General features: G+C 52.9%; 2 protein-coding genes across 6 annotated transcripts in view; one reads left to right on the top strand and one right to left on the bottom strand.

Annotated features, from left to right (window-relative positions):
* btbd8 (BTB domain containing 8) overlaps nucleotides 1-22,441 on the bottom strand; it is a 25,991-nt gene extending 3,550 nt beyond the window's left edge. The window contains exons 1-18 of one of the 2 annotated variants that reach the window (XM_030372141.1): nucleotides 22,336-22,441; nucleotides 21,162-21,365; nucleotides 19,487-19,684; nucleotides 17,824-17,930; nucleotides 17,277-17,394; nucleotides 13,288-13,377; nucleotides 13,069-13,149; nucleotides 12,881-12,977; nucleotides 12,430-12,518; nucleotides 10,924-11,026; nucleotides 10,148-10,330; nucleotides 9,234-9,455; nucleotides 8,300-8,429; nucleotides 6,487-6,548; nucleotides 4,251-4,782; nucleotides 3,274-3,361; nucleotides 2,523-2,647; nucleotides 118-1,764 (exon numbers count right to left, since the gene is read on the bottom strand). In XM_030372141.1, coding sequence (XP_030228001.1) covers nucleotides 118-1,764; nucleotides 2,523-2,647; nucleotides 3,274-3,361; nucleotides 4,251-4,782; nucleotides 6,487-6,548; nucleotides 8,300-8,429; nucleotides 9,234-9,455; nucleotides 10,148-10,330; nucleotides 10,924-11,026; nucleotides 12,430-12,518; nucleotides 12,881-12,977; nucleotides 13,069-13,149; nucleotides 13,288-13,377; nucleotides 17,277-17,394; nucleotides 17,824-17,930; nucleotides 19,487-19,684; nucleotides 21,162-21,265 — 3,976 coding nt within the window. In that variant the 5' untranslated portion in view covers nucleotides 21,266-21,365; nucleotides 22,336-22,441. Of the gene's footprint in view, nucleotides 1-117; nucleotides 1,765-2,522; nucleotides 2,648-3,273; nucleotides 3,362-4,250; nucleotides 4,783-6,486; nucleotides 6,549-8,299; nucleotides 8,430-9,233; nucleotides 9,456-10,147; nucleotides 10,331-10,923; nucleotides 11,027-12,429; nucleotides 12,519-12,880; nucleotides 12,978-13,068; nucleotides 13,150-13,287; nucleotides 13,378-17,276; nucleotides 17,395-17,823; nucleotides 17,931-19,486; nucleotides 19,685-21,161; nucleotides 21,366-22,023; nucleotides 22,300-22,335 lie in introns of those variants that run through there. The other variant, XM_030372142.1, reaches the window with a different exon arrangement.
* On the top strand, nucleotides 13,643-15,973 carry LOC115555351 (uncharacterized). Of its 4 annotated transcripts, none has more exons than XM_030372168.1 (5): nucleotides 13,643-13,759; nucleotides 14,364-14,451; nucleotides 14,526-14,605; nucleotides 14,773-14,807; nucleotides 14,962-15,973. In XM_030372168.1, the coding sequence occupies exons 3-5, from the start codon at nucleotides 14,548-14,550 to the stop codon at nucleotides 15,493-15,495; spliced, it is 627 nt and encodes a 208-aa protein (XP_030228028.1). In that variant the 5' UTR covers nucleotides 13,643-13,759; nucleotides 14,364-14,451; nucleotides 14,526-14,547; the 3' UTR covers nucleotides 15,496-15,973. The 4 variants fall into 4 exon arrangements, with proteins under 4 accessions (XP_030228028.1, XP_030228030.1, XP_030228029.1 ...); XM_030372170.1 differs by having other exon boundaries at nucleotides 14,509-14,605; XM_030372169.1 differs by having other exon boundaries at nucleotides 14,364-14,605.

The following is a 22,441-nucleotide window of genomic DNA, read 5'->3' as shown; positions in this document are numbered from 1 at the left end:
GGTTGAGGGGTGGGGTCTGGGTTGAGGGGTGGGGTCTGGTATTAGGGGGCGGGGTCTGGTTTAGGGGGCGGGGCCTGGGTCTCTGGTGGGCGGGGGTCCTGAGGGATCATACTTTACCTGCGGGGGCTGCTGCTTCCTGAGCGGCAGAGTTCTGGCGGGCCGGCACCGCGTCACTCAAGTCCAGACGCAGCCCGGACCGGTGGGCGTCGCCCGGCCCGGCCCGGTGGGCGTCGCCCGGCCCGGACCGGTGGGCGTCGCCCGGCCCGGACCGGTGGGCGTCGCCCGGCCCGGACCGGTGGGCGTCGCCCGGCCCGGACCGGTGGGCGTCGCCCGGCCGCAGGTCCAGGTGGCAGGGCCGCTCCTGGGGGGGGGCGTCGGCCTCCTGCTGGGGCGAGGGGGCGTCGCCCTCGAAGACGTCGGCGCCCCCGTTCTCCTGCGGCGGCGGCGCGGAGGAGGAGGCGGAGTCGGGCTCCTCCGAGCCAAGCTCCTCCCACTCATCCACGGAGAGGAGCACGGAGCGCCGGAACCCGGAGGAGGGGGGGGGGGCGGGGGGCGGCGCCGCGTTCTCCTGCTCGCCGCCGTCGTCGTCGAACGCCAGGTTGACAATCCCCTGGAAGTGGGCGGGGGGGGCGGCCGGGGCGCTGGGCGGAGCCACGCCCCCCGGGATCACCTCCACCTCCGAGCGCTCCTCGTCCTCCTCCGTCTCCTCCTCCTCCTCTTCGTCGGAGGAGGGCGGGGTCTGGCTCTTCAGCGTGAGGGAGGCGGCGGGCTCCTCCCCCTCCTCCTCCCCCCCCTCCCCCCGGGCCAGCAGCTCGTCGCGGTGCAGCCAGGAGCGCGGCCGCCTCCCCCCGGGCTCCTCCTCGCTGGTGGTCTCTGCCCCCTCGCGGCCGCGGAGCCGCACCTCCACCCGCAGGCCCGTGCCGGCGTCGTACACCTTCAGCTCCTCGGGGGTGCTGGTGTCGCTGCTGCTGCGCCCCAGGAAGTCCGAGCAGCGCATGGTGCCGCACTTGGAGGCCCCGCCCCCGGCGCCGCCCCCGGCCCCGCCCCTCCCGTGGGAGCAGTCGTCGTCCTGGGACCCCCCCGCGTCGTAGTCCTCCGAGCGCGGCTTGATGTCGTCCGACGAGGTGCTGTTGCTGCCCGTCTCCGACTCGGGCGTCGCCTGGAGCTGCCCCCCGCCCCCGCCGCCCCCCCACGCCTCCTCCAGGGGCGTGTCCCCGCCGCCGCAGGGCGTGTCCGCCGGCCCGGGGGGCGGGGCGGAGCTCTGGGGGGGGTCTTGACTCTCTCGGCCCCCCGGGTCCGGACCCTCTGCCGGTGGGGGTCCGGCCTGGGGCCCCGCCCCCCCGGGGTCCCCCCTGGAGCCCCGGGTCTTGTGGGGGGAGCGGCGCGGGCCGGAGCTCAGCGGGAGGCAGAGCCCGCCCCCGGCGCTACTGCCGCCATGTGCTGCGTTCTGATTGGCTGGTGACCCGGCCTCCTCTTTGGCTCCTGGCTTCCTGGGGGAGGAGCCGGTGGCCTTGGCCCCGCCTCCAGCCCTGGGGGGGGTGTGAGGGGCAGTCTGGGGGCGGGGTCCCGGTCGGGGTCCCGGTCTGGGGGAGCCTGATGGCGGCTTGGGGGCCAGGCCGGGGGTCTTGGAGGGCTTAGAGCCGGTCCTCTCAAGGGGTTTGGTCTTCTTCTTGATTGGTTCAGCTGCTGCGGCAGGGCGCCCCGCCTCCTTAGGCTCCTCCCTCTTAGAGGAGGCGGTTTTCTTCACGGCTCCGGGTCTCGAACCTGGAAACAAGGCGGACGTTACGGCCGGGGGCGCCGGGCTGATGGAACAGTTTGATCACGGGATTATTTTAAGTTTATCTTCTTCCTGCCTTCAAAAAGTGTGCAGGTTTGTAACGCACACAACACAACATAATGCAGACATATGAGATCTGATGCAGAGGTCATCTCAACATCACATTCTCATGTTAACATGATGGATGTAATGTGAACATGAAGGTAATGTTATGATGAAGGTAAAGTGAACATGATGAAGGTAATGTGAACCTGATGAAAGTAATGTGAACATGATGAAGGTAATGTTATGATGAAGGTAAAGTGAACATGATGAAGGTAATGTTATGATGAAGGTAAAGTGAACATGATGAAGGTAATGTTATGATGAAGGTAATGTGAACATGATGAAGGTAATGTTATGATGAAGGTAAAGTGAACATGATGAAGGTAATGTGAACATGATGAAGGTAAAGTGAACATGATGAAGGTAATGTGAACCTGATGAAAGTAATGTGAACATGATGAAGGTAATGTGAACATGATGAAGGTAATGTGAACATGATGAGGGTAATAGGAACATGATGAAGGTAATGTGAACATGATGAAGGTAATGTGAACATGATGAAGGTAATGTGAACATGATGAAGGTAATGTCAACATGATGAAGGTAATGTGAACATGATGAAGGTAATGTTATGATGAATGTCATGTCCACATGATGGTTGTAATGTTAACATTTGATTGGGATGCAGAGGTAGACCCACCGCTGGGCTCCGGGGTTCCGGCCCCGCCCCTGGTTCTGGGTTCTGGTCTTGCGGCTCCAGTGGTCTTCTGGGCCGGGCTGGCCTTGGTCTTACTGGTCTCTCTGGGAGAGGGCTTGTTGGTCGGACTGGGACAATATCAGGGGGAAGTACGGTTATGAATATTAAACAACACATGAACACATGAATACAGGCTCAGGAGATACGAATGAATATGAGATTGTATGGGTTGATACGGCATATAATACAGAGTAATAAAAAATGCAAAATAATATATAATGAATATACAGAAAGTACATCTATATAATCAATATGAGTAGTAGCAGCAGGGATGTAAATACAAAAAGATCAATGTGGGTTTCACTGTACACAACATACACGTAAATACATGCATGGAGAAATAGAAATGATTACATTGAAGTCGCAATGTGTAATTTCAACTAGCTTGTAGCTTAAATTGACCTAGATCTCTGATCTACAGTGGTTTCAATGTCATCACTAAAATCAAATCCTACAACTGACATTCTACAAATAAAAAATGCTAGCTTCGATCTTTGTTAGAAAAATTGACTATCCATACACCGAACCCCTCCCCCTCTACTGTAAGCCCCTCCTAATCACCCTGAACAAAAAGGAAGGAGGAGGAGGGGGAGCAGGAGGAGGAGGAGGAGAAGGAAGAGGAAGAGGAGGAGGAGGAGCAGGAGGAGGAGGAGGTAGGAGGAGGGAGGAGGTGGGGGAGGAGGAGCAGGCTGACCTGCTGGTCTTGGCCGGGTCCGGTTTCTGGACGGCTTTGGCCCCAGAGGGTTTGCTCACCAGCTTGGTCTGTTGTTTGGGTTTGGAACCTGCGTAGAAAAGCATAATTTCATGAGTGTATTTAAATGAAGATGGACTGAAGTTTAAACCACATATATTATTTACAGCAACGCTTGAGATGATTGTACAGTCTATAAACAAACTAAAAACAATGAATACACTACTACTCTCTCTCCTGTTCCTACTAGGTTAGCCTCTAACAGAGAAGGCTGACAGTCTGTCTGTTCATCAGGAACCCCCCCCCCCCCCCCCCCCAACACACACACACCTAGCCATTAGCACTAAAGGCTTTCCATCAAAAGCCTTTCAATAAAAAGGCTTTAAGTGCTAGCTTTCGACACTGTAGGACCTCCGACCCCCTGCTGAGATGCTTTTAGCACCAGTATCAACAGGGCTAGCAGAGCGCTAACACAGCCAGCAGAGCATCAACATGGCTAGCAGAGCGCTAACACAGCTACCAGAGCGTTAACACAGCCAGCAGAGCGCTAACACAGCCAGCAGAGCGCTAACACAGCTAGCAGAGCGCTAACACAGCTAGCAGAGCGCCAACACAGCCAGCAGAGCTCTAACACAGCCAGCAGAGAGCTAACACAGCCAGCAGAGCGCCAACACAGCCAGCAGAGAGCTAACACAGCCAGCAGAGAGCTAACACAGCCAGCAGAGCGCTAACACAGCTAGCAGAGCGCCAACACCCCTTAACCCCTCCCACTCCCCGTAAACCCCTCCCACTCCCCGTAAACCCCTCCCACTGGTTGGCTGGACCAGTATTAAACTGGGAACGCAGTCACTGAGTAAATGATGAACAATCAGTGAATGAGTGAATAATGAGCGCCTTCACGCCCTCCGTTATCCACAACGCCTCAGAGGCTTCTAGAATGGACGCTGGCGTCCCCATGGAGACGGACAGGAAGTGCGTACCTGGGCCAGGGAGGCTGTTGGGTGGGCTGGCGGCGGCGTCCGGCGAGGCGCTGCCCGACGTGGAGGTCCCCTGCCGGGCGTGGCCGCTAGCCGTGCCGCCATTAGCCGCGCCGCCGCCCCGGGGCCCCGCCTTGGCGTGTCCGGCCGTGGACCAGGTGGGCCGCGCCCCGGGGGCCGCTCTTTTCTCCGGGTCCTTGGGGCCAGCCGCCGCGGGGCCGCGGGTCCCGTTAGCGGTAGCCGCATTGGCGTTAGCTCCGTTAGCGTTGGCGGCGTCCCGTCTGGAGGCGGGGCTGCCGGCGGGGGCGGTCCCGTTGAGCAGCGGCGAGCCCGCGGCGGCACCGGCCTTGGTCCGGGGCGCGGAGGGGCGGGGCTTGGCGGTCTTGGCTCCGCGGGGGGCGGGGCCGTGTCCCGACTTGCCGTCCGTGGCGAGGCCGTCCGACTTCATGGCGGCGGGTGGCGGGCGGCGGGCGGGGGTCCGCGTCACAACGGGGGCCTCAGACGACGCGGAGGGGGGGCATCTCTGCACCCTGGGCTGCAGAGGGGAGAAGAGACGTCAGGTAACCCATAGCAACCATCAGCATCAGCACCACACACCCCGCCGACCGAAGGGGAGCTGCGGTCAGAGCCTCGGCTCACAGGAGGACCGGAGGCGACTCCAGAGTTTGATTTGATTTGATTTGATTTATTTTGAATAAAAGACATATCCTAGGGATATAAGAAAAACATGAGAAAGTGCAAGCACTTATTCCCATCATGGTCCCTGATGTCACAAGACAGGGCATGTATCCACATAAAACAAAACATTAAACATCATAATAAATAGACTATGAGCGGCTTAACGTATAAAATAATCTTCCCTAACCCTTACTTTATGTATTAAAGTGCAAAGTGCATGCATAGACAAACACCAACAGACAACAGCTCACATGGAGGAAGACATGTTAGCGTCACAAGGGATTTAAATTCATGAGCCAGGATTTTACCTTTTTTCTGAAACAATGATAGTTGTCTATGCTCTTAATTTCCTAAAGTATTTTTTTCCAGTTCACCACACCTCTATATTTGAGAGTACACTTACCAATGTTTGTTTTGAACTTATTTTAGTACAAATCAGTATTACTAGCTCTGGTGTGGTAAGCATGGGCATGAAGGGATTTTTAAGGTATGCCGGAGACTGATGGAATAATCCAGGTGTTGTTACCGTTTAATCACCTAAAGCTCTGTCTCCTATTCCCTGTATGGTCTAGCCACCCCACCTCTCCCCAGGGTCATCTAACCTTAACCTTTGTACTTGGGGTAAACCGGTCACAAGGGAGAAGGCATCCCCTTCTGCATCCTTCTGCCTGATTAGAACACAGGCAGCTCTGTGTCTTGGGTAAACATTACCTGATGTGATTATTAACAGCTGCATTGTGGGGAGGGGCTGAAACTGTTTGAATAGCTCTGTTTAGCTGTACTCTTGGCTCACCCTGCTAGAGAGGAGTCTCGTGTATGCATGGACTACAGTTGTTGTTGATGTTGGATATGGCCGACAACGGCTCAGGAGGCAGAGCATGTTGTCTGGTAACCTAGTTCCATCCCCGGCTCCTCCCAGTTGAGTGCCGAGGTGTCCCTGAGCGAGACGCCTCACCCTGACTGCTCCCTGCGAGCTGGCTGTCGCCCTGAGGGCTGACTCCGCCGTCGGTGTCTGAATGTGTGCATGAATGGTCTGAGTCGCTTTGGATAAAAGCGTCGTAGCGCATCGATTCAGAACGATCAAAGGACAGAGGTGTCCGGTTCTTGAACATGATGCATACCCTTAGAACGTTATTGACCAATCAGGAGCAGGTATTCCACAATGCTTACATTTACATTCACGGCATTCAGCAGATGTTTATATCAAAAGCAACCTACAATCAGTACATTTGTCAGAAGAAGGAGAAGCAATATCTCTGTCGGTACAGTAAGGATATTCATAGAACCAAGTGCCAAGCACATACAATCAAAGATAACTAGGATAAGATGCTACACGATGCAAAGCACTATTTTTAAGTGCCAGGACGTAGAACACACAATAAGTGCGTTCATTAAGTGAACGCACTTATTGTACAAAGGCTGTGGTATAACACGCTCTATCTCCGGTGTTCATATATTACATCGTATGAGTGTTTAACACGTTATATATCAGCACACGTCTCTGCACCTCATGGTCTTAGGAACACCTGACAGTGTGGACACATGAGGATGAACGGGTTACCTGTGAGCTGGTGAAAACCGGTTTCTTCCCGAGGCGTCGGTTGTCTCCTTTATCAAGAGCAGCTTGGGAGGAAAACACAAACAGGGAGAAATTAAACCGCCGCATTGTTTAATTTGGATGATTCCTGGGCGAGGGAATCACTGGGTACCTTACGATACGATACGATACGATACGATACGCGGCGCGCTCCCGCGATACCGTGTATACCGCGATCCAGCGACACTGCAACAATCGATATGTTTGACAATCCGATAACGTTACGTCACGATATATGACACAATAACGATAAATACAAAAATGAGTTACTCGTCTTTGGTTCGTTCACTTCCGATCAAGTTTCCTTCATTCATGTGTTGAGCACCTCCTCGGGGAGCGGGGAGTTTGTTCAGAAGGCCTTCATTTATTCATCAAAATATCGATATTTGGGGCGATATTTCCTGTCAACATTTTAAGGAATAAAGCAGAAAAATGCTAAAGAAATTCTTAAATATACAGGCCTATATATATATTTATTATTGAACGATATTAAATCAATATTTGGCGCCAGTGTATCGAATTTGGTATCGCATGAAGAAGGGATCTCATCTCTCTCCTATCCTCACTCATCCCCCCCCCCCCCCCCCCCTCAGTGGATCATTCCTCCCTCGATGTCACCCCCCCCCCCCATCCGAACATCAACAGTAAACAGAGCAGCTGGAAACCTGCTGGTCACCAACATCTGCTCAGCAACACAATCACACATCTGTTCACCTCCCAGCCAATGGACAACACACAGAGCCGGGGTGTGTGTGTGTGTGCGTGTGATGTTCTGTAGCGTGTGTGTCTGTGTGCGTGCCTGCGTGTACATGTGTGCGTGTGGTTCTGTTGTGTGTATGTATGTGCGCGTGTGTGTGCTCTGTAGTGTGTGTGTGGGACTCCCCTCCGCTCCATTGTCTGCGCGCCGCAGCACGCGGTGAGGCACGTACGTGCAACAGCGCGGCAGGAATTCATTATTCACGCTCTGCACACATCCTCTCTGCTCCGCCAGCCTCCCGCACATCCACCGTCCACACCTCCACCCTCCACCCGTCAACACGTACCGAGTACATAGCTGGTAAACGGTAAAGGTTTATACCGCGCATTTCTAACCAGTGGACACTCAAAGTGCTTTACAATATCGCCCAACATTCACCCCTTCATGCACACAGTCACCCACCACCCCCGACGGCGGAGTCAGCCCCCAGGGCGACAGCCAGCTGGTCAGGAGCAGTCAGGGTGAGGCGTCTCGCTCAGGGACACCTCCACCCTCTAGGAGGAGCCGGGGATCAAACCAGGGACCTTCAGGTTACCAGCCGACGCGCTCTGCCTCCTGAGCCTCACGCCGCCCCCACAACGAGACCAACCTCACGGCCTACACCCTCACATCCACCCCCAGAGCACCGTCAGGCAGACGGAGGAACACAATGAGGGGATTACCGACAGCCCGGCTATAAAAAGACCAGCTTCCTGTGAGACCACAACCCACGCTACGCCCCTCCTCCTCCTCCACCTCCTCCTCCCCCTCCTCTTCCCCCTCCTCCTCCTCCACCTCCTCCTGACGGTGGTGCAGCATCACTCACCAGACACACACACACACACACACGCGGAGGGAACCACCGCCATATCCAACCCAGAGGCTTACCTTATGTGGGCAAAGCTCTGGCACACCCCCACCCATCGGCGCCCCCACCCATCGGCGCCCCTGCCCAGCGGCGCCCCCACCCAGCGCGCCCCCACCCAGCGCACCCCCACCCAGCGCGCCCCCACCCAGCGCGCCCCCACCCAGGACACCCACCTTCCAGCAGCAGGTCCCTGTGGCGCGGCAGCAGGACCTCCCATCCCTGCGTGTGGCGCACGGCGAAGAAGGACTGACGGAGGAAGAGCCAGAGACGAGCGCGCAGAGAGGAGAGCTCCGCACGCAGCGGCTGGGGGGGGGGGGGGGGGAGGGAGGGAGAGAGAGGGAGGTGGAGAGGGGGAGGGAGAGAGAGACAGAGAGCGGCACAGAGAGAGCGGGAGGGAGGATGAAAAAAATGAAAAAACAGAGTGCGCCCAGGAACAGCGAATCAGCAGCTGCCTTAAGAACGGTCACCATGGCAACGGACACACCCCCCACCTCCTCCCTCCCTCCCTACCCAGCAGGCTCCCCCTGAGCTCTGAATCAGTGATGTCATCAGCAGAGGCCAACCCCTCTCTCTCTCTCTCTCTCTCTCTGTCTCTCTCTCTCCCCCTCTCCCCCTCTCCCCCTCTCCCTCTCTCTTTCTCTCTCTCTCTCTCTCTCTCTCTCTCTCTCTCTCCCTCCCCCCCCCCCCCCCCCCCCCCCTCCCTCCCTCCCTCCCTCCCTCCCTCCCTGTGTGTGCAGAAGAGAGAGAGGTCAGATTAGCGCTGACAGACGGCCGTGGGGACAGACGGACGCCCTCGTGTCCCTCAGGCTAATCCAGCGGCGGACGCTCCGGTGACTCCCGCTGGTCAGCGGCCAGAGAGGCTGCTGGGAAAACAGCTAATCTGATGAACCCGTGGCCGCGTGCGTCTGTGTTGGTCGTCTATTGTGCTGCAGTCGTATTTACATTATTTATGTTAACCTACGTTTACAATTTACAATCAATAATCAAGTGACCTTAAATCCACGAGTCTAAGTGATTCTGAATCCTCACTGGATCTGAATTCTCAGTGGGTCTGAGGGAACCTGATCCTGGGTGGATGCGGGCGTGGTCCGTGGTGGGTGTGGGTACCTCCAGCTCCACTGTGGGGGGCCCCAGCTCCTCCTCGGTGGGGGGGCCCTGCTCCTCCTCGGTGGGGGGGCCCTGCTCCTCCTCTGTGGGGGGCCCCAGCTCCTCCTCCTGCAGAGCGTCCACGGCGGAGAACAGGGAGCAGCAGTTCTCCACGTTGACTCCTTCTCTGACCGCCGCACACAGCTTCTTCAGCAGGGCCGGCTCCCTGGTCACCTCCTCCTGCTGGAGAGGAGTCAGAGGAGTCAGCACCTCCTCCTGATACACAGAGGAGTCACAGAGGAGTCAGCACCTCCTCCTGATACACAGAGGAGTCACAGAGGAGTCAGCACCTCCTCCTGATACACAGAGGAGTCACAGAGGAGTCAGCACCTCCTCCTGATACACAGAGGAGTCACAGAGGGGTCAGCACCTCCTCCTGATACACAGAGGAGTCACAGAGGGGTCACAGAGGAGTCAGCACCTCCTCCTGATGCAGAGGAGTCACAGAGGAGTCAGCACCTCCTCCTGATACACAGAGGAGTCACAGAGGGGTCACAGAGGAGTCAGCACCTCCTCCTGCTGGAGAGGAGTCACAGAGGAGTCAGCACCTCCTCCTGATGCAGAGGAGTCACAGAGGGGTCACAGAGGAGTCAGGACCTCCTCCTGCTGGAGAGGAGTCAGAGGAGTCAGCACCTCCTCCTGATACACAGAGGAGTCACAGAGGAGTCACAGAGGAGTCAGCACCTCCTCCTGATACACAGGAGTCACAGAGGAGTCAGCACCTCCTCCTGATACACAGAGGAGTCACAGAGGGGTCACAGAGGAGTCAGCACCTCCTCCTGCTGGAGGGGAGTCAGAGGAGTCAGCACCTCCTCCTGCTGCCCACCCACACCCACTCTGCACTGTCTGACCCCAGCCCCCCCAGGAGGTCTCACCCGGAGCAGGCTGAGGAAGGCGGGGCTTCGGACCACGCAGGGGAGGTTCTGGACGATGACGGACAGGCTCTCCTCCTGCAGCTCATTGGCCAGACTCAGCACCTGCTTGGCCCACTTCACCTCGGGCAGGCAGCCAATCAGCTGCTCCGTGGCACAAAGCACGCTCACCGAGCTGTCCACCGTCTGGAGGAGCAACACACACACACAGTTATGAATAGGAGGGGGGGGGGGAGAAGAGAGAGAGAGAGAGAGAGAGAGAGAGAGAGAGAGAGAGAGAGAGAGACAGAGAGACAGAGAGACAGAGAGAGAGAGACAGAGAGAGAGAGAGACAGAGAGAGGGAGAGAGAGAGGGAGAGAGGGAGAGAGAGAGAGAGAGAGAGAGAGAGAGAGAGAGAGAGAGAGAGAGAGAGAGAGAGAGAGAGAGAGAGAGAGAGAGAAAAACTGAACACAGCTGATAGCCTTGCTAATTAATCAGAACAAATATTATAGTTCAAGGTCCTCGCTGTACGATATCGAGGGACAAGGTGGCGCTGATTCGCCGTTCATGGGCGCACTCTGTTTTTACATTTTTGTTCATCCTCCCTCCCTCCCTCTCTCTCTCCACCTCCCTCTCTCTCTCTCTCTCTCCCTGGCTCTCTAGCGAGAGAGAGAAGCTCTGTTCTCAATGACAAGTGTTCATTAGTCATTCACAATCTAATAACAACGGTTCTAATTGGATGATATGTTCCTCTGCTTCCTGGAGAGCCTTAATGTGGGGTGAGGGAGAGGGAGCCCACCATGGCGGCGGCTACGTCGCCGAGGCACGCCCGCTGGAGCTCCACCGACAGCAGGGAGAAGTTCCGCTCTGCCCAGCTCTTCATGAAGTGCTCCGCCACCCACCTGAGGAGAAGATCACAGCATCACTACCGAGGAGAAGATCACAGCATCACTACTGAGGAGAAGATCACAGCATCACTACCGAGGAGAAGATCAGAGCATCACTACTGAGGAGAAGATCAGAGCATCACTACTGAGGAGAACATCAGAGCATCACTACTGAGGAGAAGATCACAGCATCACTACCGAGGAGAGGATCACAGCATCACTACCGAGGAGAGGATCACAGCATCACTACTGAGGAGAGGATCACAGCATCACTACCGAGGAGAAGATCACAGCATCACTACTGAGGAGAAGATCACAGCATCACTACTGAGGAGAAGATCACAGCATCACTACTGAGGAGAAGATCACAGCATCACTACTGAGGAGAAGATCACAGCATCACTACTGAGGAGAACATCACAGCATCACTACTGAGGAGAACATCACAGCATCACTACTGAGGAGAACATCACAGCATCACTACTGAGGACCTGGTCTCAGACGGACCTCACCCCAGTCCTTCTGGACCTGGGGACAGACCTCGTGTCAGGTCGGGGGTTGGACCAGGTCTAGAGGATGAAGAAGGGCCAGGTCTAGAGGATGAAGAAGGGCCAGGTCTAGAGGATGAAGAAGGGCCAGCGCAGCGCTGAAGTCCCTGGTAGACCGGGTTCTGAGTCCGGACCTCAAACTGCTCTTTGTCTTAAACCATAGGCTGTATATTGATGAGACTTGACATAATTCATATTGAGATATCTGCTGCTGGACTGTATAATTATGTAATATTTATGTAAAAGCCTAAGTTATTGATTCAACACGGTTATAGAATGTTTCATGTTTATATTCATCATTGATTTCTGAGTGTCTGTGGTGACAGCTTGAGAACAGAACTGCTGTGTGACTCTGAAAGAGAAGCAGCTCCCAGGCAGATGATTACAGGGAAGGGTTTATACCAGTGGGAGTGATGAGTCTGAATACAGAGGGGAGGAAGCAGGAGAGAGGAGAGAGGAGAGGAGATAGGAGAGGAGATAGGGAGGAGAGGGGAGGGGAGGGGAGGAGGTAGGAGAGAGGAGGAGAGGAGAGAGGGGAGTGGAGGGAGAGAGGAGAGAGGGAGGAGAGGAGGAGAGGAGATAGGGAGGAGAGGAGGAGAGAGGAGAGGAGAGAGGGGGAGAGAGGAGAGAGGGAGGAGAGAGGGGGAGAGGAGATAGGGAGGAGAGGAGGAGAGGAAGAGAGAGAGAGGGAGGAGAGGAGATAGGGAGGAGAGAGGAGAGGGGAGGAGATAGGTGATAGGAGAGAGGGAGGAGAGAGGAGGAGAGAAGAGGGGAGGAGAGGAGAGGAGATAGGGAGGAGAGGAGAGGGGAGGATAGGAGATAGGAGAGAGAGGAGAGGAGGAGAGAGGAGAGAGGATGTGGTTCTCTCACCTCCTGCAGGTGGCGTGCAGCTTGAGGAGACCCAGAGCGCTGGTGAGGGACAGACACTCCACGATGCTCTTCTGCACCCCGTCCACCACCTACAACAGAGCCGGAACCATCGCAGAAACATCATTGAACCATCACTGAACCATCACTGAACCATCACAGAACCATCACAGAACCATCGCAGAACCAGGGTACTGGACTGGTCTAGATCAACTGGTAGAGCAAGGCATTACCCTGTCCGGGTTGGGGGTTTGAATCCCACCCAGGTGTTGGATAAAATAAAGTTAAGGCTCTTGGCTGCTGTTGGCGGCCGCTTAAGTTAAGACGTTTAAACAGAAGACCCCTCAAGTTCCTCTTGAGAGGATCTGAACTGACCCCGGGGTGACTCCATGACCCCCAGCTGACCCCATGACCCTGGGCTGACCCCGGACTGACCCCTTGACCCCAGGCTGACCTTGGGGAAGAAGCGGCAGTAGTCCCGGGTCAGCACCATCTCCACCACCTCCTTCAGCCCCTCCAGGCCCAACATGTCCGCCGCCAGCATCACCTGACTGGGGGGCAACACAACTTCATCAGCACAGTGACGTTAGACCACACCCCTTCACCCCACTCGTGGTCGGAAGGGGGGGGGGGGGGGTGTACCTGGCGCTGGCTCCGGGCGGGAGGTCGGCGATGGCGCCGTACATGAACTGCAGCAGGACCTCCATCTCCTCCGGGCCCAGCCTGGAGGGAGGAGGAGAGGACCACGTTACCACGGGAACGCAGCGCCCGGCAGAGCCGATGGAGGAGGAGGGTCGGTGTGTCGTCACGGAAACATTAAAGAGACGACCCCGTGAGGGGGTGAAGGCTGCTCAGACCCACCCCTGCAGAGTGATGTCCTGGGTGCAGCTCTCCATCCAGCTGCCGCTCAGCATGGCCCGGAAGTACTGGGAGCGCGCGCACAGGATCGCCCTGGAAACAACACAACACAATGTACTCTGTAACACACACACAACACACCGTCTTTTGAAGGTGCTCTATTTAAGAAGTACACCACTGTCTGTCGAAAGTGTAATAATTTGTAGATTAGTAATAATAAACTGTTTATATGGCTAAAACAAAAAGCTCTAAAGTACATTTGTTTTCATCAGTTAAACTGAACTGTGAAGTGTTGTCCAACCCCGGCAGCCATTGGAGTTATGACAAAGGGGGCGGTCACTGCCAGCTCTACTCTGATTCTATTAACAGCAGTCCACAACAGAAAGCACCTTGATGCTCTCTTATAAAAGGAGCAGCCGTCAGAGACAGTGACTACTTTAAAACAGGAGCAGAGGATCCTATGAACACGTCATTGGTGAGTAAATAATCTTTTATTCAGAGTTGTCTTGTTCTAACTGATTCAGAGCAGCAATAACATGTATCATAACTCTCTTTGGATGCTTTACAAATACAAAGTTGTAGTTGTTGCGTACTCGTGAAGCGATCCGCTGCGTTTCAAAGCTCATAATCTATCTTTGAACAGAAACTGATGGTTACAGTTGAAGCTGAATGCTGAAGGTAGCCTAAGGAACTTGTCCCAAAAAAGATCTGTATATTGGGGGACTGTGAAATAACCGTCTGGATGTTATTTTACAAAGCATAGGTAACAGACATTTGTTGATCAAGGTACACGCAATGTGAATTGTCTACTGTGGGTTAAAAATAATAAAGTCACTACTTTTATAGGGAAGGATTAAAACGTTTTTAATGAGCCGGGTTGTCTGAGGCTGTTTATGGGTTATTTTTCTATCCACTATAATGACATAAATCCAATGCATTCCCAGCCTGGGCCAGGGGGAACAACGATAGTTCAACATCGTAATGTGGTGAATTGATCATTCGCTGGACTATGACCGGCATGAAACTCTTTGGTAAACAAATGGTCTCTGGATTTAATCTGTAGTCATTATGTGTTGAAGGTTATGTAACGCAGGGAAGCGGACTAGCAACATTCCGCTCTATTTCTGGATGAACGTGTCTTTGGCTTCACATTAACGTTCGTCATGGGTGAGCAACTTTGTGCCAAGAGATCTGTGAAGCGCTTTATTCTTAAGTGTTCTGAAGTTATTTCCTTTCCACAGGACTTATAAACCGCTAAAGAGGATGAGCCAATTCTCTCCCCATATGCGGGGCACACAATCTATGCGTACTCCACCAAGCAGTAAGTCAAAGATAACTACATGAGACTCAACTCATTCTGGTCTTCATCTGGATTAGATAACAGATGTATGGCCTTAGAGGTGGCGTTGGATCTATCAATAATTATCATACAAATATAAAAATATACAACAAATAGATCTAACCCTGAGTTTATTGTGTTTCTTCCAGTGAGCAGCGAGTTCCCTGGTGGGAGAACAGAGAGGGTAGGTTGGTTCTATACATCCTGACTGAGTATTTGCAGTAACAGAAAGTAGCTTGACTGTGGATTAAATCATCTAGAGTTTCTAATCAATAAGGAGATTGTATCAATATATTAATGTAAACTGCACCAGAACATAAAGTACCAATGTGTTGCAGATAACGAGTTTCAGTTGTCGTACAAGGCCACCTCCACTCCATTACGAGCCCTGGACCTCTTCGGTGACCACTGACCTCTTGCATAGCTCTGTGCTGACCAATGACGCCAGGCTGACCCATGACCTCAGGCTGACCCATGACCCCAGGCTGACCCATGACCCCAGGCTGACCCATGACCCCAGGCTGACCCATGACCCCAGGCTGACCCATGACCCCAGGCTGACCCATAACCCCAGGCTGACCCATGACCCCAGGCTGACCCATGACCCCAGGCTGACCCATGACCCCAGGCTGACCCATTGCACCAGGCTGACCCATGACACCAGGCTGACCCATGACCCCAGGCTGACCCATGACCCCAGGCTGACCCATGTCCCCAGGCTGACCCATGTCCCCAGGCTGACCCATGACCCCAGGCTGACCCATGACCCCAGGCTGACCCATGACCCCAGGCTGACCCATGACTTCAGGAAGAGTTCCAGTCTGACCCCGTATCAGGCCATGAGAGAAATGCGATCCAAAACTTGTGGCTGACCCCTTACCCCAGGGTGACCCTGACGTCCGGTCTGACCTGAGATCTATACTGACCACAACAATGTTCAGCCACACGTTTGTGGGGGGGCGATGAAATTCGTGTCCCCAAGAGATTCTGAGTGAAACCTAGTCATCAGTAAAGAGCCAATGCCGTTTATATGCATTTGCGACCATTGGTGCTTATTTTGAGCATAGCCTAGCATGATCTTTATCTGAAAATCACCTTATTAAAATAATCAGACAGGTCCATAGAGCCTGTGTGCGACATGTTGGGTCTTTAGAGCGTGTAATCAGATGACGTGCAATAAGGCATTGATGACCACCAAGTTTCCGAATTTCTAATCCATCAGGGCTATAAAGTGTAAAATAAGTATAAAATATTTATATATATATAAAGATGTGCCTTTAATTTTGAACGCAATAATCATATTTACTGCCTTGAGGTGACAAATAAACTAATAAAGAAATAAAGAAGAACTTTGGTCCCTGTACTTGTACTACGCTCACTGAAAGGGGGGGGGGGGGGGGGGGGGGGGGGTCAATGTTTGATGTGCATCACACAAAGTCAGAGACTCAGAAGGGCCAGCCTTGACTGACAGATCAGAGTTTACAAAATGTTCCACAATGAAAATGTCCAATGATTGTATCGAACATGCGCCACACATGGTGGTGATATACGCGGCTCATACGGAGCTTCAGCATTCACACACACCGTCGCGCACAAAGTTTCCACCACTTCTGCCCTTCAGCAATGCGCAGTCTGACGTCCCACTGTTATGGTAGTAAAGTTTGAGCGCAAACGAGCTCTTTCACGCCCTTATTGAGGGGCGTTCTCTGTGGGGGAACACTCCCCCTGGCTCGATTTAGATTTTTCTAGTTTAACAGACTTAAAACATGTCTACATACGTCATATAACAGTCTAAAGCAAAGGGAGAAGCATGGTATCACCCCTTTAATCAAACAGTTGCCTTTGAATCTGTGTTGTATTGTACATTTAAAAGCCCGAACACAGAGCTGCGGCTCAGAACGAAACATTTAAAACCCGATAACATATCGCATCTACCGAAATATGAAAGGCGTATCCCAGACCAAACTGCATTCCTGCAGCGGTCACTGACAGCTTCATAATGAATGCCTCACATTCACCCATACACACATTCACCCACTCACACATTCACCCACACACACACATTCCCCCACACACACACACATTCACCCACTCACACATTCACCCACACACACATTCACCCACACACACATTCACCCACACACACATTTACCCACACACACACATTCACCCACTCACACATTCACCCACTCACACATTCACCCACTCACACATTCACCCACTCACACATTCCCACGCCAACACACTGCTCGCTGAGGGGCTGGCTCTGCCTACGGACAGACCAACACTTTATGGATACTGGAGCTGCTGCAGGTACGGGGGTACGAAGGTATGGGGGTACGGGGGTACTAGGGTACGAAAGGTACGAGGGTACGGGGCTACGAAGGTGGAGGGGAGGAGGAGAGGAGGGCCAGAGTTCGACTGAACAACCAGAGAAACGTCCCCTCCCTCTCTGCTCCCTCTTCTCCCTCCTCCCTCCCTCTCTGCTCCTCCCTCCCTCCTCCCTCCCTCTCTCCTCCCTCCACCCTCCTCCCTCCCTCCCTCTCTGCTCCCTCCTCCCCCCCTCTCTTCTCCCTCCTCCCTCTCTCGATATATCACCGTATCGATCTGTTGTCCCACCCCTATTAGAGCAGTGATGGGGGCGGGGCCTGACCTGTGACAGGGGAAGACGTGCCCGCCCACTCTGATGGTGATGTCACATTGCTCCGCCCTCCGGTACAGAGACAGCAGGTCAGAGCCCAGACCGCAGGCCGGCTCCAGACCACACACACCTGGGGACACACACAGAGACACACATATACACACACGCACAAACACACACACGTCAGACACACACACACACACACACACAGAGGTCAGAGACACACACACAGAGATTCACATACACACAAACAGAGACACACACAGAGAAAACGACGCGCACACACACACACACACACACACACACACACACACACACACACACACACACACACACACACACACACACACACACACACACACACACACACACACACACACACACACACACACACAGGCGAGTTGGGCGTGGCTCAAACATGAAGCCATTAGGTCAATTTAAAATGGAGGACAGACAGACAGACAGACAGACAGACAGACAGACAGACAGACAGACAGACAGACAGACAGGCAGACAGGTGAGTCCAGCAGGTACGGCCCCGGTGCAGAGGGTCTGGTACCTGGTTCCGGGGGTCCGTCGGGGTCCGGCCCCCCACCAGGGGAGCTGGTCCCGGGGGGTCCGGGTCCAGGGGGGCCCACCAGGCTCTGCTCTGAGGTGTACACCGTCCTGGGGGGGAGGGGGGGGGGGTCAGTGGAGTACTGCAGTACTACTGTGGAGTAGTACTGCAGTACTACTATGGAGTACTGCAGTACTACTGTGGAGTACTGCAGTACTCTGCAGGAGTACTGCAGTACTCTGCAGTACTACTGTGGAGTACTGCAGTACTACTATGGAGTACTGCAGTACTACTATGGAGCAGTACTGCAGGCGAGTAAAGGTGTTGTACTTGTGTGTGAATATTTGGGAAGAGCAGAGCGAACCGAATATCTTTAACCGAATATTCTGTAAAATATTTGGAACTAAATATTTTGTTCACCCTGAGCGAGTTTAAACTCTGAGATCTAGACGACAGAAAATCAAAGTGTTTGAAATCTGAAAAACAAGGAGGAAGGAGAATCCGTGAGAATGAAAGGGCATCCAGGAACACCAAAATGGTGTGAGTTTCAGGAGGAATATCTTTTAATGGATTCACCTCTCGGGGCAAAATTTCACCCATTCACCCACACATTCACACACTGAGGAGCAGTCAGCGTCAGGCGTCATGCTCAGGGAAAACCTTGACACTCCGGGGCCGGGAATCGAACTAGCAACCTTCAGGGGACCAGCCCATACCTCACGCCGCCTATACCACAGACCCTACATGAAGACCCCCCCCCCCCCCCCCCGCGTTCAAAGAACAGCCAGGAGGAGAAGGGGGGCCAGACATACTGTTATAGCAACATAATCACATCATCGCTTGGTAATACGGTTATCATATTGATTATTAGGTTTCATGGTGCAGCCACGTCTGAGCTCTGCAGTGGACACACACACACACACACACACACACACACACACACACACTAGAATTGCTGGAATACATTCACTCAATCTAGTTATTCCTTCCATATGCAAATGAGGGCTTGTTTGCACACGCTCAGTCTGACGGCGGTCTCCTGCAGTCTGGCTGCTACTTGCCCATTAGCGAGGAGCAAACATGTTTGATATGAAACAGAACTCGGAGAAACCAGGAAGCTCTGTCCCGATAACATGGAATGGTTGATGGCTTACATGTTCAATAAATAATCTCTTCTTCCGAATCACTGCGACCTTGAATCGACGGTGGGTTTGTTTCTGAAGCGTTTCTAAACCACAGCGGGAGACAGCAGCTCCAAAAACACCCAACTACTGTGTATCTAGCGCCCTCTATCTAACATTCAGAGACACTGCGGAACCAAGACTTTTTTTAATCTTACGTCTGTACAAATACTGTGACTCTCTCTCAAACCCTCTCTCCCACCCCCCCCCCCCCACCCACCCCCACACACACTGGACAATTGCATTATATTTATTTAGTCTTATGTCCATGCTCTTTTTTTTTTATTATCTACAATATTGCCCACCTTCTATTGACTTTTGTTGTCTACTATTGACTTAGGATCTCCTCCTTGCTGATTGGGTGCCTGCTGGCCCTCTGAGAGTTAGGGTTAAGGTGCAGCACCAATACAAGGCCTGGGCCTGTGACGAAGAGCTCGACCAATCACATGTCCGGGACTCACAGGCAGGTGTGCTGTCATCGTTACCTGAGCAGCTGTGTGAGCTCCGCGGGGTCCAGGCCGGACACATGGACGTTCTCCCCGTCCCCCTCGGGCCCCGGGAGGAGGGGGGGAGGGGCTGAGAGGAGGTGAGGAGCTCTGGCCAATAGCAGCGCTCGGTGAGCCTTCAGGGAACTCGGGCCGCTGCACACGCACACATCAGACTCCAGCTCCTCCTGCAGCAGCCTGGAGACACACACACACACACACACACACACACACACACACACACACACACACACACACACACACACACACACACTAATATTATGCTACAATACTCTAAAGTACACATTACTATGATATACTACATTACACATAATAATAATAATAATAATAATAATAATGAATTGAATTCATATAGCGCTTTTCTAGACACTCAAAGACGCTTTACAGTGAAGGGGGGACCTCACTCACCACCCCCAGTGTGTAGCCCCCACTGGGGTGAAGCACGGCAGCCAATCTGCGCCAGAACGCTCACCACACACCAGCTTGAGGTGGAGAGTGAGGGGATTAATGAGTCAGCCAATTATACAGGAGGGTGATTAGGGGGCCAGACTGAATGAGCCTGGTTGGGCCAGCACACCGGGGAAACCCCTCCTCTTTGCTATGAGTGCCCAGGGATCTTTGATGACCTCAGTGAGTCAGGACCTCGGTTTTTTAAGGCATGTAATACATTACAATTATAAACTACAGTAAACAATACTATGATATACTACAGTATACATTACTATGATATACTACAGTACACATCAGTAAAGTAAACTTTACTATGATATACTGCCGTAATATAATACAGTACGCATTACTATAGTATACTAATACAATACACTACAGTACACTACAAAGTACCCTACTATTATAAACCACAAAAGCCTAGAATACTGTACCACAATTAACAACAATACATTAACAATACACTACATAAAGTTACAATAAACTACACTAAATTGCTACAATAAACTACAATCCCCACAACTACATAATCTATTTATACTCATGTAACAAAAGGAGGGCAGCTCCTCTATTCAGTCCATCTCCTCACATGATTCTTTTAATTGGATGTCAGCCGTGATGAACCATCTCTAGGCCATCATCCTGTGGTGATCTGACAGCTGGCTGACCCAGATACAGCTCGCCTGCAGCCAGAACCTGCCAGGACCAGCTAGGACTAGCCAGAACCTGCCATGACCAGCTAGGACTAGCCAGAACCAGCCAGAACCAGCTAGGACTAGTCAGAACCAGACAGAACTAGCTAGGACCAGCCAGAACCAGCCGGAACCAGCTAGGAAAAACCAGGACCGGCCAGTCAGTAAAGTGCCACTCCGGACTAATCTAATATAAAAAATCAGCAATTTACTATCCGTGTTATACCGTTGCATACATCCCTCCCAGTATAAAGAGATGGACAGAATACATCTCTCCCAGTATGAAGGTACTGGACAGAATACATCCCTCCCAGTATGAAGGAACTGGACAGAATACATCTCTCCCAGTATGAAGGAACTGAACAGAACACCTCTCTCCTAGTTTGTAGGAAGTTTCCAAGGCGACTGAAATCACCCCTGTGGTTATGATTCTTCCCTGTTTCTCCAACCTGGCTGTGTTGCTTCAAACCCTGACCTTTGACCTGGTCTCCTAGTCCCCGGTGCGGTGACCTCACCTGAGGAGGTCTTGGGCCAGAGCAGCAGACAGACATCTCTTCAGCTGGGCTTTGTATTTCCTCTCTTTGGCCTGGAACTCCCGGTTAGCCTCCGAGGTTAGCATGGTCTCATCTCCGCCACCCCGCAAGAGGTCCAAAGGTCACGACACCGACCACCTGACCTGCGGCCACGCCCCCGCTGGGATTCTGAGGAAGCCCGCCGTTCTAGACGGAGAGACAGACGACAGCGTGAACAAGCTGCACGACTCAGACTCCGTTTGAACAACACTAGCATCCCCTCAATAGAACACTGTGACCCATTGACAGACTGACCTGCAGAGGGACTCAGACAGGTGTGTCATTGCCGCGCCCTGATTGGCTCAAGATACGCAGCATGGTAGCCCTCATGCCGGGTTCAAGTCAAATGGGAGTGACCGTACTTACCAACGCCCGATTAATACAATCCGGACAGGGCATCTTTAAAACGCTTTTACATTTGGGAATTGACTTTCTTCATATATGTTATGATATGTTCTTATTATACGGATACAGCCGACTAGTGTTAAATAATACAGACGTGAGGGGCACACAGAATGCTTACAGAATGAACACCTGAAGTCAGCTGGTTCCCACTGTTCAATGTTAATAAATCCTCATTAAATGCAGTTTGATCCCTGGATAACCAGTTACATGCAGTTTGATCACTGGATAACCAGTAACATGCAGTTTCATCACTGGATAACCAGTTACATGCAGTTTGATCAATGGATAACCAGTAACATTCAGTTTCATCACTGGATAACCAGTAACATGCAGATTGATCACTGGATAACCAGTAACTGGCAGTCTGATCACGCATGCAGTGGAAAATGCAGTAACATACAGACGATAGCAGGAGCAGTCATGCCATCATCTGCGGTCCCTCTCCTCTTCCAGGTTTAATTATAATCACCGTCGTATACAACGATGCCGGTAGAGAAGACCAGTGCAATTAAACGGGTTGTCTCCACCGCCGCATTTTCTGAATACTAAACACCGCCTCTCTTTACAATCCCAGTGGACTCGAACGCATCCAGGATGATGTGAACGCATCCAAGATGCTATTTGTTTTTGCCTATGATGATTTATAACGAGTTAACGTTATTAAAGTTTCAATGAAAAAAAGTCCGAATGAATCAAAACCAGTCAGTCATACCAGGTGAGTCATTAGCCGATCGCCTTGTTCCTAACTGGGAGTGCGCCACCAGCTGTCACTGGTTTCTGTTGACATCAGCATCGCATGCTGTTCCGCATGTTGCATT

The sequence above is a fragment of the Gadus morhua genome, chromosome 12, assembly GCF_902167405.1.
Source record: "Gadus morhua chromosome 12, gadMor3.0, whole genome shotgun sequence".
In the NCBI taxonomy this organism is placed as follows: Eukaryota; Metazoa; Chordata; class Actinopteri; order Gadiformes; family Gadidae; genus Gadus; species Gadus morhua.
This window is presented reverse-complemented; position numbering and strand designations above follow the sequence as displayed.